The 18011-nt window shown below is 37.2% G+C and overlaps 1 protein-coding gene across 3 annotated transcripts in view; it reads left to right on the top strand.

Moving 5' to 3' along the window:
- Positions 1-18011, top strand: part of APBB1IP (amyloid beta precursor protein binding family B member 1 interacting protein) — a 107471-nt gene that overhangs the window by 41248 nt on the left and 48212 nt on the right. For all 3 annotated transcript variants that reach the window (XM_072825265.1, XM_072825264.1, XM_072825263.1), the window contains exons 3-7: positions 3485-3572; positions 6311-6603; positions 9119-9196; positions 14924-15083; positions 16254-16375. In XM_072825265.1, coding sequence (XP_072681366.1) covers positions 3485-3572; positions 6311-6603; positions 9119-9196; positions 14924-15083; positions 16254-16375 — 741 coding nt within the window. The remainder of the gene's footprint in view (positions 1-3484; positions 3573-6310; positions 6604-9118; positions 9197-14923; positions 15084-16253; positions 16376-18011) is intronic.

Below are 18011 nucleotides of genomic sequence, written 5' to 3'. Positions count from 1 at the left end.
TGTTTCAGGAAAAATAAATCAATTTTAGTTAGCTTCTGCTTTATAGTTAATATAAAATTCAAGAATGTTTAGCCTCTGTGAAGGAAGAAACAAAATATGAGATGGTAGGCTTAGATAAAAGGGGTGCTAATTAACACTGAGTGTTAGGATGGTCACTTCATTCTTCTAGAGGAGAGGAAGTTCTTATACCACCCATAAAAGGGAAGGATTTGAATGAACAACTGTGGTCTCCATCCCTTCACTCACTTCTCCAAGTGGGAGAATGACTGCTCCTTTTTTTATTTTTTTACAGATTTATTTACTTATATGAGAGAGAAAAAGTAAGGGTAGGGGGGCAGTGGGAGAAGAAGAGAAAGGAACCCAAGCAAGGTCCAAAAAAGGACCCCTTAGGGCTGAGTCCATCTCCAGGCTCCATCCTATGACCCTGAGATCAAACCTGAGCCAAAACCAAGAGTTAGATGCTTAACCCACTGAGCCACCCAGGTGCCCCATGACTATTCTGATTAGTCACAGTCTGGGATTTTCATAGGATCGCAACAGTGTTGTTACTCTAACTCAGGAGTAGGAAGGGGGTGGGCATAGTGTCTTGGACCTTCCTCCCCTCAAGGCCCTTTTGCTATTTGCTCTTTCTTTATTGTGCTTAAGTGGATGTAGTCACAGGGGTTCCTTGGCTAATGCACCTCTCCCAACAGGTAGGCCTCAAGAGTTCATGGTAAAGAGCAGGCCCCACTTTGTCCTTGAGTTTAAAATCTAAGCTTCAATTCAACCACTATCAAGTGCCCTTTGAGATTATTGAGTATCCTCTGAGTCATTAGAAAAGCTGTATTTTGATCTTCATTTGTGAATTTTGTGCATATTCAGTTCTTTGAAGCTACAGTGTGGTTGGCTTCCTAATTTCCCAAAAGAAGCAAAATTAAAAGAAACAAAAATGTAATAATGTGATTTTAACTTTTTTATCTTGAAATAATTTCCAGCTTAGAGAAAAGTCAGAATAATAATACAAAGCACTCCCATTCACTTTTCTCCCAGATTTCTCGTCAATTAACATGTTAACTCTATTTGCATTATCATTCCCTATTTCTGTCTCTTTGTCTCTGTCTCTCTCTCCATTATATATGTGTTTGTGTTGTGTGTGTTATATGCATGTGTATGTATATATTTCTGCACACATATATGTACATACATATATGTATGTCATGCATTTAGAAACTATGTATATGAATATACATTTCTGCATAGAGAGACATAAAGGCTAAAAACCAGTACATATATTAGCTGGATTTTTTTGTGCAAAAAGGAAACCAAGCCATTGCCACTATTTATATGAGAAATATTTAAATACACAAATATCCATGAATATATATTTTTTATTTTTTATTGGAGTTCAATTTGCCAACATATAGCATAACACCCAGTGCCCATCCCATCAAGTGCCCCCCCAGTGCCCATCACCCAGTCACCCCATCGCCCCACCCACCTCCCTTTCCACCACCCCTTGTTCGTTTCCCAGAGTTAGGTGTCTCTCATGTTCAGTCTCCCTCTCTGATATTTCCCCCTCATTTTCTCTCCTTTCCCCTTGAATCTCTTTCACTATTTTTTATATTCCCCATATGAATGAGATCATATAATGTTTGTCCTTCTATAGTTGACTTACTTCACTCAGCATAATACCCTCCAGTTCCATCCACGTTGAAGCAAATGGTCAGTATTTGTCGTTTCTAATGGCTGAGTAATATTCCATTGTATATATAGACCACAGCTGCTTTATCCATTCATCTTTTGATGGACATTGAGGCTCCTTCCACAGTTTGGCTGTTGTGGACATTGCTGCTATAAACATTATCCATGAAAATATGAAAAAGAAGAGGTAATACTACATTAAGACAGATTCATGAGAGAGAATTAGATCCCAAAACATGCAAGAATTTAAAACATGATAAAAATAGCATTTTAATTAAGTAGGAAAAAGGAGAATTATTTAATAAATTGTGTTGGAAAATCAAAAGCTGAATTTCTACCTCAGACCTTATACCAGAATGAGTTCCGTGAGTCAAAGATCTAAATATATGATACATATAGAGAAGAAAAAATGAGGAAAATCTTTATCCAATCTTAAGATGTGGGTAGCTTTCCTAAGCAAGACATGACACCCACAAGCCATGAAAGAAAGAAGGAAATGTATAAATATAAAAATTTTAAATATCCAAAATGGCAAAAAACAAGTAAACTATGAGTTCATTTTGATACCAAGAATAAACAAAAATAACAAAAACAAAACTATCAGTCACTGTGAGAGATTGACAGAGCATTAACTTGATACTCTAAAAATTGATAAATAAAGAGAAAGAACTGAGCATTATCTTAGTCTTTGTATGGTCCCAGTCAAACTGTATTTGAGACTAAACAAATAATTAATGAGAGAAAGTTCTTTATTTTTTTAAGATTTTATTTTTAAGTAATCTTCACACCCAACATGGGGCTTGAACTAACAACCCTGAGATCAAGAGTCACATGCCCCACAGACTGAGTCAACCAGGTGCCCCACGGAAGTTTTTCTTTATAGTAGAATTCCAATTAAACATTGAAAAGGAATGAAGAGTTAGAAAATCACCATTATGCAACTTCTGATGAAATAAATTTTCAAGCATATGATGTTAAAGGAGATTAGTGCATACAGAGCAGTGTTCTTCTCAATCTTTAGTCACATATTACCTCTATGATTTTTGCCATGTTGCAATCCATCTGTCCTACGATTTTTTGTAATATTTGTCTTTAATTGATTTTTAAAATTAAACTTTATTTAAACCTCAAGTAGGTTAGATGTTCTAACTTAATTTTTTCACAGACATCCAAAGAGACCCACAATCATTGTAAATAAACTCTTTAAAAGAAAAATTTTAAAAGTTTCAAAACTTTTTAAAAGAAAAAAAAATTTAGATTGTATATATAATATAGCTTTTATATCATATAGGAAGTCATTTTTTCAATTAAAACCCATTATTTACAAAATTAATAACTTATTCCATCCTAATTTCTTTTTAACAAGAATTTTATTAGATAAGAGTAACATACTACCTAATGGCAGATTCATCCTGAAACAACTTTTATCTTCCAAGTGAACATTCCTTTTCTTTGATGTCATTACTTAATTTCTTATAGAATTGCATACAGTGTATGTGCCACAAATGCACCATTACAGGAGCTATTTTTCTGTTATTTATAAAAATTGACTGTCTCATGCTCATCATTTTCAGTTGACCTGCCTTGTTTCAAAGATGTACCTTGTAGAATAATTTTTAAGTTGTAATTTTCTGTAGGGAAAAACAAACACAAAACATTTTCATGTAAGAACACAGTTTTTAAAGATCATATTTAGAAAGAAAATATGTAAACAATAAATTATTTTTACTAAATGATTAACATACAGTGTCCAGCATGTTCATGTGGTGAATAACTTTGGGGGAACGGGGATCTATTTTCACAGAGTTTAGGAGTGGACACTCTTCCTCCTCCTGAATCCAAACCACCCAGAGCTGAATTTAACTACAGTGTGGGTTTTAAGGACTTAAATGGTAAGTATAATAATGTATATTCTTAAGTAACTTGAGATGTAATGATGACTAAAATCTGTACAGAACAGGGAGGAGGGCGGGGGGTGGGGGTGAATGGGTGACGGGCACTGAGGGGGGCACTTGACAGGATGAGCACTGGGTGTTATTCTGTATGTTGGTAAATTGAACACCAATAAAAAATAAATTTATAAAAAAAATAAAAATAAATAAAATCTGTACAGAACTACAATTTAAAAATAAAAATGTAAGGAAACATCCAGGTTCCGAGATCATCACATTATTTTATTAACAAAAATCTCTCTTCTTATTTAGTGTGGAGACAGTAGCCCATATGCTATTCAAATTATAATGAATCTTGAAGTAATTGCTTCAAAGTTAATGAGAATTCACTGCAACTCTTAAAAAAGATTTTCCAAAGACTGGCTGGCAGTACCCACCAAAAAAATGAAAAACAAAATAATAGAGAAGCCCAGTTACAGAAATCCAAAACTTCCAGATTTTTTTTCTGTCAGTCACTGGATTTGTTTCTGTTATTTTCAATATTTTTTTTATAAACCCTTAGGTGCCAATGCCTGCCCCTGAATTGGTTACAATACATCTCTTCTGACTACTTTTCCCACTACCTTTTCTGTTTGCCATATAAATTTACTATTCATGTCAGTCATTTTCATCATACAATTGAATGATAGTAGCATTCATGATGTTTCAAAAAGCAATGCACTTGAGTAAAATGTATGATATTAATAAATAACATAGACTTGCACATATAAACAATGCCGAGTTGCCGCCTCTTGTTCACAATGGCTAAATGCTTTAATCAATTCAGTTAAAATTAAGAATTAATACTGCAATTATAATCAAGTCAACTAATGCTTTCTAAGCACTCAGTACTAGTATCCAAAAATTACTGAATATATATATATATATATATATATATATATATATATATAAACATAGTAATGTTGAAGTGCAGTAACAAGAAACTCATGTCATTGAGATAAGATATATACATGTGGCACAATTTGGGTATAGGACCAAACTATTAAAAAGTATTGATATGTACTAAAAATTAGTGTGTTGGGAATCAGAAAAGGAATAAGTTTCTTACTGTCTTCACATTGCTAAAATGAGTTAAAAATATTTTGCCCAAAGTCATTCAGAGAATTAGTGACAGAGTTCTGAATAGAATCCACTTCATTCTTATTCCCCAATTTTATAAAGATACAGTTAGGATTATGATTTGCTTTGGAAGTTGTTAATATGAGAATTATTATGGGAAATTTGTCCCTAAGATTTTAATAAAAGATTAAAATCATTTGCTTAGATGGCAGCAGTCACATGTGAATGTGCCTTATTTGTTCTACATATATTTTCTCTGAAATTTTTTAGATTAATTTAATTTTATGAAGAAGTTATTTGCAAAAATGGCTTAGAAGATGATGAATCCTTCTTACGCAGATAGGAGATCCAGACCTTAGTCCAAGTGCTGTGCACTAGCACTGTTAGCAGGAGTACAATATGCTACATGGTGTTTATTGTGATGATGTTTGGCAATAAATCTTTCACAAAGCCTCATGCTTCTTGCTCATTAGGCTGCATTTCCTTGTTCCAGTACATCCTACACATAGCAGGTGAATCCTTTTCTTCGTGGATCACTTCTGTCCTGCCCATGCTGTGTTCATTACCTTTGCCATCCAGGGAATGCCTGATCACCAGAGCACTCTGCTGACACCATTCACTGACATCACTTCCCTTAGGCCTCATCTCTGTCAGCTTTCAGGATCACATGTCCAATGGCCTATCACACGTGGAAGAAATTCCAATGAGAATTGTCCTCCCCCGCCCCCACCGAAAGTCTACATCTGCCCTTTTTTTTTAAAGTCAACTCTTAGCTCACCATCTTACAAAGTCTTTACCACTTAACCCCAACTTTTAAAAATTGTATTTTGCTTCAGCCTCCTTAGTGCTTTATCATTAATTTCCCTCTTCTCTGAATGTAAGAGTTTCTGTAGTTGGATGGTATGCCTACAGAAGCTCTATCCTTACCAAAAGTCTCAAAGCATATTAAACTCCAGTTGATTGAAACCTACTTTCTCCCAAGTATATTTATCAGTGGTGCTTCTGGAAGAAACTCCCTTTCCATCTGTTTCCAGCATCTCCCCTCCCCTGCTTTTCTAAATCTCTCAGATCCTGCACCAGAATATACAAGAATTCCTACTTAGGCAGTTAATGATGTGCTTGGATCTGACTTTATAGCTAAACTGTAAGGGTACACATTTTTCTCCTTTTATTTTTTTTTGGGGGGTGAGGGATTCAACTTTGTTGAGATATAATTGACAAATAAAATTAAGACATTTAAAGTGTACAGCGTGATGACTTGATATATATATCCCAGGTGAAAGGATTTCCTCCGTCGAGTTAATTAACACATCCATCACCTCACATATTTACCCTCTTTGGTATTGTTGAGAACGTTTAAGTTCTACTCCCTGGGCAAATTTCAATTATACAATAATGTTATCAACCATAATCACCATGTTAGATAAATTAGATCCTCAGACCTTATTCATCTTTATCACTGAAAGTTTATACCCTTTCTCCAACCTCTCCCTATTTCCCCCACCCCTTCCCTAGGCCCTGACAACCACTACCCAAATATCACTCTTAAAAATGACCTTATTTTAGTTTTTCCAAGTATAAATTATTGTTTTGATCATTAACATGATTTTCCCCATCAGAGTCCTTAAATGCACTGGAAGATCAAGATTTAGATGCTCTTATGGCAGATCTGGTGGCAGACATAAGCGAAGCTGAGCAGAGGACAATCCAAGCACAGAAAGAGTCCTCTCAGAATCAGCATCATCCAGCATCCGTAGAGGTACCAGATTTCAGTGGAGCAGCTGCTCTTAGTTATGGAGCAAATGTCACTGCAATTAGTGTTAGCCAATATGAGAATGACTTACCACCTCCGCCAGCTGATCCCATGTTAAACCTTCCTCTGCCACCACCGCCTCCTGAACCTCTATCTCAGGTAAGTGTGTAGGGCAAAGATGGCAGGATCTTAAAAAAACAAGGATACCGAGTACATTCATTGCAAAGCCAGATTCCTCCATAAAAAGACACATTGGTGTGTATAAAGAACATACTGGGGCCATATTCAGGAGTTATTATACCTTGGCTAAAATTTATATTTGTATGCAATGCTCCCTAATAATACTCAACCTTTTGGGGTAATGTTTTATTAACTTGACATGAACTGTGGGACCAATATATACACGTGTGTGTCCCTGGTGCTAGCCCAGTGCATAAAGTATTGAAAGCATTCTTTATGTAATTCTGAATTGAATTAAATGGAATTTTGTTGAATATGTCAACTCTGTTCAGTAGGGCAAAGATACTATGAATCATTTGTAGTATAGTAGTTGAGTGGGGCAGGAGTAGGGGTGTTCTAGAGCAAGCAGGTGATGAGTGCTCAGTATTAATGAATTTCTGAACCCTGGGAAGATACACATCTGGGAAATTCATATCACCATTATTTGGAACATTAACCTATAATGTGTCTCTTATAAAAGTAAAAGGAGCACTTTTAAGGATTTTTCTTACAGTAAGCCACTTGAAAAATATTTTAAAGTAAGAACCCAGCTCTATTTCCTGTAGCTTCCTCATTTGTTGTACTGTGTGATGATCAGTATTCATAAATATGGCCCTAGTAACCCTAAAAGTTCCTACAATGCCTTTTAAATGAATGAATATTAAATATAAATCAAGTGTTAAGTCATACTCTATCATGCTCATTGTTCTAGTGTGTATTTATTGTAGAAATATTATTTGAAAATTAGTGACCCATGTAGAGCAGAGGCTTTTATTCCCCAGCTTTATTTTATAATTGACATATAACACTATGTAAGTTTAGGGTGTTATCATGTGATGATTTGGTACAGATATATACTGCAATATGATTACCCTAATATGATTAGTCACACCTCTATCTCTTCACACTACCTTTGTGTGTATATGCATGCACACATGCACATGTATATGGTGAGAACACTTAAAATCTACTCTCTTAGCAACTTTCAAGTACACGATATAGTACTGTTAACTATAGTAACCATGCTGTACATCATTAGATTCCCAGAACCTACTTGTCTTATAACTAGAAGTTTGTACCCTTTGACCAACATCCCCCCATTTCCTCACCTACTCCCAAATTCTGGCAACCACCATTCTACTCTTTCTATTTCTATGAGTTCAACTTTTTTAGATTCCATATACAAGTGCAATCATTTGGCATCTGTCTTTCCCTGACTTATTTCACTTAGCATAAACCCTTTGGGTCCACCCATGTTGTTGCACACGGCAAGATTTCATTCTTTTTTATGGCAAAATAATATTCCATTATATATATACCACATTTTCTTTATCTATTCATCCATCAGCAACACTTAGTCTGTTTCCATGTCTTGGCTATTATGAATAATGCTGCAGTGAACATAGGAATGCCAATCTCTTCAAAATAGTGATTTCATTTTCTTTGGATATTTACCCAGAAGTGGAATTTTTAGATCATAGGCTGTTTCTATTTTTAGTTTTTTGAGGCACATTCATACTGTTTTCCATAACAACTCCACCAATTTACAGTCCTACCAACAGTGCACAGGGGTTCTCTTTTCTCCACTTCCTCCCCAACAGTCATTCTCTCTTGTCTCTGACAACAGACATTCTAAAGAGCAAAGGCTCTTAACATAATGTCCATGAAGATTTCAAGGAGGCCATGATTTCCTGAAAGTATATGCAAAGTTGAATACACATGTAAAGCTTTATGGGCTTCGTGGCTTTCGACATATTCCTAAAGGGGTTTGTGGCTCAAAAAAAAAAAAAAATTAACAATTACCAGTGTGAGAGGATATATGTCTGCTTTCAGGTAATAAGCATGTAACCAGAACAGCTCATTTCCTCATCATTGTAAATTGGTATGAAGGCCTTAATAATCTTATTCTTGGAATATTTACTTACAAGTATCAAAGGACTTTTGGGCTTATAAAATATTTCACTCTCTTTTCTGCCTACTCATATGTTTGTCAGTGTTTTCTTGGTGAATTATAAGTTTGAGTCTAAGTCTTAACTTTCAGGAAGTACCCCTTTAGGACTCAAATAAAAAGCTAAGAAGAATTCCAGAAAACACTAGCTGATCCAGAAGAATGTGTATAATTTCTTAGAGTATTTAAATCCCTTGAGACCCACCAACAGATTCCTCAGGTTAGACCCCACTCAGAGATTTTTGTGGACTCCATATGTGAAGCTTGTTTAGAGTCATCGTTTTATCTTAGAAATTAGCGCTTCTAAGATACAAAAGATGCCTTCTACATCTTTGGGCTGAAGATTTTTATTACAGTCATTTAAATTCTGAAAATCAAACATGAAATTTGGTGCCTCTGAACCCAGCCTTTTGTCAACATAAAGCAACTAAGATGTTTGCCATGGCTTGGGTACTTTCTCACTGCTCTTCTCTAGTGGACTGTGTCGAATGTCTTGCTATTTTACAGGAAGAAGAAGCAGCTCAAGCCAAGGCTGATAAAATTAAGCTAGCATTGGAAAAACTGAAAGAGGCCAAGGTCAAGAAGGTAAACTGTGAATCATTTTTATGTGGGACAGTTAAATTAATAACATGGTATTATACTTAATGATAAAAAAATAAAATAAAATTTTGAGTGGTGTTTTCCAAATAGTTGTAATTTTTTTTTAATTTTAGGACAAAGATAATTACATAGTTATTCTTTCTGTGACATCAGTTAGCTTATTTCTGACTAATTAATCAGAACCTATGTTGATGTAAATGTGGAAGCTTCCAAGTTTCTGCTCCCAGGGCTCCTGGGGGCACCTTCTTGGGTTCTGCTTAGCTGCATTTTAATCACCACAAGTGGCACCACCTCCTGGACCCGCCTTAACTGGGTCAGAGCTCAGCCTCCATTGACCTTGCTAATAAGCATGTCCATGATTGCTTTTGTGCCATTTTCTTACCCCTGAGGCAGCTTTCAGCCCTGCTGCCTGCCCTAGATATCCTGGTCATCTCCAGAGATCCCAAATGTTTGGGCTAGTGCTCTGGGTTCAACGTTGCATACATTTTGAGTTACCTACCTAATCCTATTTTTCCAATAATCCTGCAATTTTACTGAGTTGTTTTCTGTAGACTATAGCTTTCCAGAACATATATTATAACAGAAACACATGTATTTAACCTTAGTAGAATAGAAGCACTTACCTTATAGCAATTAGGTGTTGATAATAGTTAATTTGGTTACTTAGGAGAAAGACGAAATAGTCTTACTTCCGTTCCTGAAGCATATGCTATGTCTGAGACCACTTAAGAACTTTTTACTTCTAGTTGGGGGAAAAACATTAGACTCTATGTTCCTACAGCACCTCCCATGATTCCTTGAATGAAGGTGTTCAATACATGTTGAATGATATTCAATAAATAGTCCTCAACTGTCCCTGGATCCAGACTTTCAAGGTTCATCTATGAGAGTCTTCCTAGATCAGTCTGATCCTGTTCATTCTAAACATGCATGAAGTTTTTTTTACCATTATCCTCCCCTGTTCTCTACATGCAAGAACATGTCCCCCACCACCTACCCCATTCTCACTATCTGATGTCACCACTGCTCTTCCAACACTCCAGGTATGCCCTGACCTCAAGACCTTTGCAGTTTATGGTACCCAGTCTCAAAAGTTCTTCCCCAGATTCCAGTGGGTTTTCTCTGTTTCTCCCCTAGGTCTGGTCACCTGCTCAATAAAGCCTTCTCTATCTGACATTATGCACACACCCACAATACCCCTCCTTCTTCCCTACTTTCTTTTTTCCCTCAGTACTCATTACCAGCCAACATAATAGCCACTCTACTGTTTATCATGTTTATGTTTATTGCCTACATCCCCTCTCTACCCCCACAGAAGTTCTTCCAGGGATTTTTGTGTTTTCATCTCTGGTGCAGCCCCAGTTCATAGAGCTGGGTTTACAGAGATAAACCAGGTCAGGTCCCTGCCTATGTAGAATTAAATTCTAGCAGGGGAGCAAGTGTTAGGAAGAAAATAAAGCAGAAAAAAGTGATGGAGAGTGCCCAGGTCACTTCTAGATGGACCTCATGATGGGGGAAGCCTCCCTGAGGAGGCAGTACCCTGAGCAGGACTGTGTGGCCATTGCTCAGAGAGCCATTGAGTAGGAGGGAGAGTAAAGAGGACTTGAGGTCAGAGAGGCAGGCCAGGCCACTCAGCCTCACAGGCCCGAGAAAGAGTCTGGAATTTGAGTTCATTGGGAAGCCACTTGAGGGTTTTTAAATCGGGGATAATATCTGGTTTTGAAAGATCATCTCAGCTGCTGTGTGGGAAATGGATTGTAGGGGGAAGGATGACAATCAGAGTGGCCCATTCTACAGCCCGCTCTGGCACAGCAGCTCACTGTCCATCATTGTGGGCTGCACTGGGTCAATGACTTTACCTGTCAGATAAAAACACAAAAAGAAATGAGTAAAAAGAAAATTCATAGGTACTTAAACTATTTTAAACCACTGTATTGTTTATAAAAAGGGGGCCACACTGGCTATATTTTCAGAGGGGAAGTGAAAAGAGAAGTTGATTGTTAAATAAAAAGGTAGGACAGCTAGCTGAGTTGATCTGCTTCAACTAGAGGTTAAGAGGTGGGTAGGAGAATGGCAGCTGTTTCCTGCAATGTATCAGAAAGCCAGAGAACTTCTCCATAACTTAGGTGGGTGAATTGTAGCAGTAAACACTAAGCAGAGCCTGTATTGACTCAACAAAGAAGATGTAAAACAGAAGACACCCTGATCAGTGGGAAAGGAGAGAAAATTAAGAAGCCATGTTGTATATTTGGTCTGATTTCAGACACTCCAAACATATCCCTTAAAACAAAAGCCTTTAAGCACAGAACATTAAGAGAATAACTAAGATGTGCTCATACATAATCTGCAACGTGGAAATCAAGTCTCTTTGAAGTACTTTGACCTCAAGTACTCTATGGGGCATTGACATCATTTTGGATTGCAAGTGATGAACACAGCTTATGTGACAAAGCTTTTGGAACTGGAAACTTGTTAATTTCATATGTTCTTTTGCTTTAAAGCTCTGTGACACAGGAGAACAATCTCAAGTGAATTTTAGCACGGAAGCAAAAAATATATATTATAAAGGATTTAGGGCTAGGGTATTTTTTATTTAACAACTTGCAAAAGAAAAAGAAGAAATTTTAAAAACCTTTACTGTAACAGATTAGAAAGGGGAGGTTTTTTCCATGCTGAAATCATTCTACCCTCTATCAAACAGTGTAAATATGAAAAGCACTCTGCTTGCTAAATCACATAACTGGGATCTAGCAGTATTATGTGTTGGTGTAGCTACTCTTCAGCTTGTAAATGTGATAGAAGCTGTGAAGAATAGTAAATATAATTTCTTCTTGCTAAAAGTCACCAGCCTTCTCTTGCTTTTTTAATTTTCTAAGTTCTATAATTGTAGACATTCATAACTACATGTGGATTAAATTTAGTTTGCAGTTTCTGCCAAAAAATAAAAGAACAACTTTTCATCACTGTCAAATTATGTGGTTTAATTTTTTTTTCCTCTATGTAAAAACAAAACAAAAACAAAATATGTTTTATTTTCTCAGGATCCCTATGCAGAAATGAAATGTGGTCAAACATTGTTACATTTTTGCATCAGGAGATTGTCTTCTCAATCCTAACATTGGCAGTGTTTCTTAGGACATGTAGCCTCTCTACAGCAGTAATTCTCAGCAGAGTGACTATGCCTTCCACACACAGAAAATAAATCCTAGGAAAGCATCCTATTCAAGGGATTTTCTGTTTTTCTGGCAACCCTCCATGCTTCATTTCTCAGGTCATATGAGTTTATCTTTGACATTGTGGCACATTTTAAATACATGAAAAGACAAACCTACAAAAAACAATCCAACAAGAGGTTTCTGGGGTATAGATTTTACAGGTTTTCAAGGAAGAAAAAAGTATTCTACAGACAAGGCTGGAATAAAGGTCTAATTTGAATGATCCTGGGGAGAAGAAATGCACTTTTACTGCCCTGATGTCTGTGTTTTGACTCTCAGCGTGCAGGTGTTGAGAAGAGAAGGCATATAGAGTGCTTCAATTTGTGGTTCCTGCAGGCCCCTCACCCAGATTTCTATCTATACCCACACCCTCAGTCTGTCTTCCATATCTCTGTGTAACAATCCACAGAAACTGCACTCTTCATTCTGTTCACTACAGAATGTTTTCTTTTTTTTTTAAACATTTTATTTATTTATTCATGAGAGACACAGAGAGAGAGAGGCACAGACACAGACAGAGGAGAAGCAGGCTCCATGCAGGGAAACTGATGTGGGACTCGGTCTCGAGACTCCAGGATCAGGCAGGCCCTGGGCCGAAGGCAGGTGCCAAACCGCTGAGCCACCCAGGTGTCCCCCAGAACATTTCACAAAAGTGTGCGTTAGGTTCTGAGCCCCTAAGAAAGTGCCCCTCCTGTCCCACTTCCACATAATCTGATCTTGAAAACATTCTGATTACGTGGAAGTAGGACAGGAGGGGCACTTTCTCAGGGGCTCAGAACCTAATGCACACTTTTGGGGAGGAAGAAATATTACCAGTAGTCTGGCCTCTCCAGGCCTTTGTCCCCTTGTTTGATAATGGTAAGTCTCACGTGTGAGTAACCAGCACCAACCATGGACCAACAGGATAGGCAGAACTTGTCTTTAGCTGTTTCACACTTCTCTTTTCAAGTTAGAATAGAAATTTAAGCAAGAGTATTATCAAGTGGTTCTGGTTGGTGATGTTTCCAGGCATTCTCTGTTGGTGTGTATAGTGTGTTGAGTTAGCAGGCACCGCAGGCTGATGGTCATTGAGGGCAGTGTTGTCTGGAAAGGGAAAGGTCTTGCATTCAAAGATAGACTCTAACTTGATTGACTCTAACTAAAGCTACTTCCCACTTAATTAGGTAGGATCAGGGATCTTAGTAAAGAATAAGAGCACAGATCTTCCCAGAAAGAGTCGTAGAAAATCTTCCCTTAACATACATGTGTAGTAAATTGAGACTTAGTGGGCACATTTCCAGTGTTCCTTTTAAAGACTAAATAGATGGCCCCATTATAACCTGTAGCACTCATAAATAACAACTACTGTAATCAGAAATGCACTACAAATACACAGGTGTCAAAGAAAATCCAAACTCTGGCTGTATTATTTCATGAATTAATTCTATTGTATTACATCAGAATCATGGTCTCTCTGGGGAGGGAGGAGTCAGAAGGTCTAATAACTTTGCCAAGTTGCCCAGAAGAAAACAGTAAAGTCCTATGTCCTTACTGAATATGAGTAAATTCTGCTCCCATCGAACCCTGCAGATCTGTATTGGGATAAATTCCAATTTGATGGTAAAATCAGTGCTGGAGAATATTTTTTTAATGAAATGAAAAGTAAGCTTGATCACTGATTTGCCTGTGTGCCTTCATAATAGCTAGTTTCTCTGTCTTCATTCATTTTGCCTAATCCACCTCTAATCTCAAACATATTCTGCTGTAACACAGCCTATTTGCCCCCGTAAGCATGCTGTGTCACTTGCACTGCTGACCTTCAAGAGAATTGTAGATTAACCAGCATGGTTAATCTAAGTGTATCTTAGAACCCTTGGGTTGCATGAAATAGGACTCAACTTCAGCTAAGCAAAAGAGAAGAATGTATTATAGATACACTTTCAATCAAATGCTTCTTGGCTCCAGTATAAATCTGAATAAGTGCCAGGAAGATGTTATGAAAGTAGGAAGCCATCACTTTGATTCTGTTTGTTTTCTCTTTCACCAGAATGTGGAGTGCCTGAAGGCTGGCAAGGACTTGATTATGTGTGGTTTGTTTTGTTCTGTTTTTGTTTTTGTGAATTACTTTCTCTACCTCTGTATCCTTAGTGCCTTAGACAAGTACTGAGCATATCAGTTCATACTGAGTGACTTTGCAGGACACACTCTTACTTATTTTTTTTTAATTTTTATTTATTTATTTATGATAGTCACACAGGGAGAGAGAGAGAGAGAGAGAGGCAGAGACATAGGCAGAGGGAGAAGCAGGCTCCATGCACCGGGAGCCTGATGTGGGATTCGATCCTGGGTCTCCAGGATCGTGCCCTGGGCCAAAGGCAGGCGTCAAACCGCTGCGCCACCCAGGGATCCCCACACTCTTACTTAAATTCACAGAAACAATAGCAGCTTTGAAATCTTCATCTTCATGACCTTCTCCAGTTGCTGAAATTTACTGGCTGCTCTGTGGCTTTATCCTCAGCTTGTTGTCAAGGTACATATGAATGATAACAGCACTAAGTCATTAATGGTGGATGAGCGGCAATTGGCCCGAGATGTTCTAGACAACCTTTTTGAGAAAACCCATTGTGACTGCAATGTAGACTGGTGTCTTTATGAAATCTACCCAGAACTACAAATTGGTAAGTCCCATCCCCAGTGATAAACTCCTCCAAGAACCTGTGGGTTTCCTTTATGATGGGTTTGGTTTCTTATTAAGAAGAATTTGGTTCAAGGCTCTCAAGACTTCCCATAAATCACTCTCCTCTTATGTCACATTCAGTGCTTGCCTCCTCATTTCTCTGTGAAGAGGCTTGGATTGTAGCAAGTGACCACACCTTGGGGCATGTCAGCATTATTACTGCCACTTCTCTAGTGGTCCCATAAGGAAGAGAAAGTGACAGGATGATACCTCTTACTGCATGCTTAGTAAACTGTGCAAACCGGGGCGGGGGGTGGGTGGGGTGGGGGGGCTTGGATATCTGTCAGCTAATATATCTTTAGAGTTTCCTTCTTTAAACTATAGTGTAACTCTGTCATACATCAATGTTTCCCCTTCTACCATCCCCACTCATTTTATCTAGTTGAAGAGGCTCAGTCCTAAAGAGCAAAGGATAGTTGGTAGAAATTGATGGAGAGGAAAAAAAAGGTAAAAAAGCAATTAAAGAAAGATTCTTTTTACTTCTCATTGTCAAAATCACTTGGAACAGTTTTTTTTTCTCTCAGGAGAGCTTGATGGAATCCAGAATTGCCTGCCTTAGAAGCTTTCAGTGAATTTTTTTTTTCTGGAGGAAAAGGTCTCTGTTGAAACAACCTCTTGAAGGATTTTTTTTTAACTCCCTGAGTCAAATAGAGAAATGAAAAGCCTTCCTTTATGTTTACATTTGGCTCAGATATGCATATATTGTTTTTAGAGTCTTTGGGGTAATATTTTAGAGAACATGTCACATGTCTCACAGCTTCATTCAGAGTTGTTTAGTCAATTATTGCTTCATGGTCCTTTTTATGAATAAGATGTCTACCTCCATCTGGACTATTTAAAGTAAAAAATGCTAAGAGAAAAGTGAAGTGACTGGCTATTGTCACAATATTGTATGTTCATCTGCTGTACTTTTTTATGGAAAATAAGTTGAAGACCTGGCACTGAAGAAGAAACATAATAGGAGTGTTACAGTGTGGCATTATGTAAGAGTGAAGAATTTCTAAAAACCAATGAGAGGTAGAAAGCATTGTGTTTAACTCAATACTAGCTTATTTCTCTGTTGGAAACCCTAATGTCTTGAGTCTGAAAGAATGCTTTCTTGTTTCATCAGAAAGGATTTTTGAAGACCATGAAAATGTTATTGAAGTCCTATCAGACTGGACAAGAGACACAGAAAATAAAGTGCTGTTTTTGGAGAAAGAGGAAAAATATGCTGTATTTAAGAACCCCCAGGTAAGATAACTTGTATATAGTTAAACCACATAAAGTATGGAGGATATTTTTTTAGTCTTACCTATGTACTAACAAACATCATTCATTGTCTCACAAAATAATGCAAATTTATTCCTTTCAGAAAACACAAACCCAATTCTTATATCATATGTAAACTAATAGATCCTTGAAAGATTTAAACAGAAAAGAAACCAATTTGTTTCTTTGGATTCAGCGTCCAAAGCATATCTGTCTGTTGACTAATCCTCTTCTTCTGTCCTTATTTCCATTTGGCTACATTAATTCGGTATACTGTGTTGCATTAAGAGTCATTAATGCTTCATGTTTTAAAGACATTGCTTTTTGTTGTTGCTAATATTTGGTGCTTATTGATGCTGGAATAATTAAAGAGAGCACCTAGAAAATGTCCAGTTTATTATGATTTAATTCTACAAACAGGCCACATAATAAAAAACATTGTTCTCCATATTTGAAAAGGCTTCCTTCAAGTCATATGTACAAGGATGTTACAGAAGTGTAGACCTTTTCCCACGGTGGCCTCTAGCCAACTGTAATTACATGAGGGTCACTAAGACTTTTTTGGAAGTCAAAGAATGTTAGACACAGATGAGATTGTTGGGGACATCCAGACACCTTTATATTTTACAGGTTAAAAAAAACAAGTCCTGGGGTGCCTGGGTGACTGTCAGTTAAGCATCCAACTGTTGATTTCAGCTCAGGTCATGATCTCAGGGTCCTGGGACCGAGCCCCCACTTTGGGTTCTGTGCTCAGCAGAGTGTCTGCTTGAGAATACTCTCTCCCTCTCTCTTGGCTGGTGCTGCTGCTCACTCTCTAAAATAAATAATTTAAAAAAAAAGACCCATATCACTAGAGGCAAAAATAGAAGGATACTCTTAGCTTTCTCATGAGAAAAATACTCTTTCCTCTACACTGTGCTTTTTTGTAGAGTCTTCTCTAGGTTTTTTGGTGGCACACTGACAAAAAAGCAATTAAATACTATTGTCTTTGACAAATATTGAACAGTAAAAGTATGGTTGGCCCTGAACACTTAGTGGGGTGGGGAGGGAATTTAGGGTGCCAACCACCCATGCAGTTGAAAATCTGTGTATGCGGGGATCCCTGGGTGGCTCAGTGGTTTAGCATCTGCCTTCAGCTCAGGGCATGATCCTAGAGTCCCGGGATCGAGTCCCACATCGGGCTCCCGGCATGGAGCCTGCTTCTCCCTCTGCCTGTGTCTCTTCCTCTCTCTCTCTCTCTCTCTCTCTCTCTCTTTCTCTGTCTTTCATGAATGAATAAATAAAATCTTTTTAAAAAAAAACAAAAAAATCTTTAAAAAAAAAGAAAATCTGTGTATAACTTCTCACTCCTCAGAAACTTAATTACTAATAGCTTACTCTTGACTGAGAAGCCTTACCAATAACATAAACAGTCAATTAACACATATTTTGTATGTTATGTATTATATAGTGTGTTCTGACAATAATAAAGGTAGAAAAAAAAACATTATTAAGAAAATCATAAGGAAGAGAAAATATATTTATAGTACTGTATTTTTTTAAATCTGTATATAAATGGACCATGCAGTTCAAACCTGAGTTGTTTAGGGATCAACTGTACAAAATTTTCAAACCATAA

The sequence above is a fragment of the Canis lupus genome, chromosome 5 (assembly GCF_048164855.1).
Source record: "Canis lupus baileyi chromosome 5, mCanLup2.hap1, whole genome shotgun sequence".
NCBI lineage: Eukaryota > Metazoa > Chordata > Mammalia > Carnivora > Canidae > Canis > Canis lupus.
Note: the sequence above shows the minus strand (reverse complement) of the source record. Positions and strands in the feature narration are given on the sequence as shown.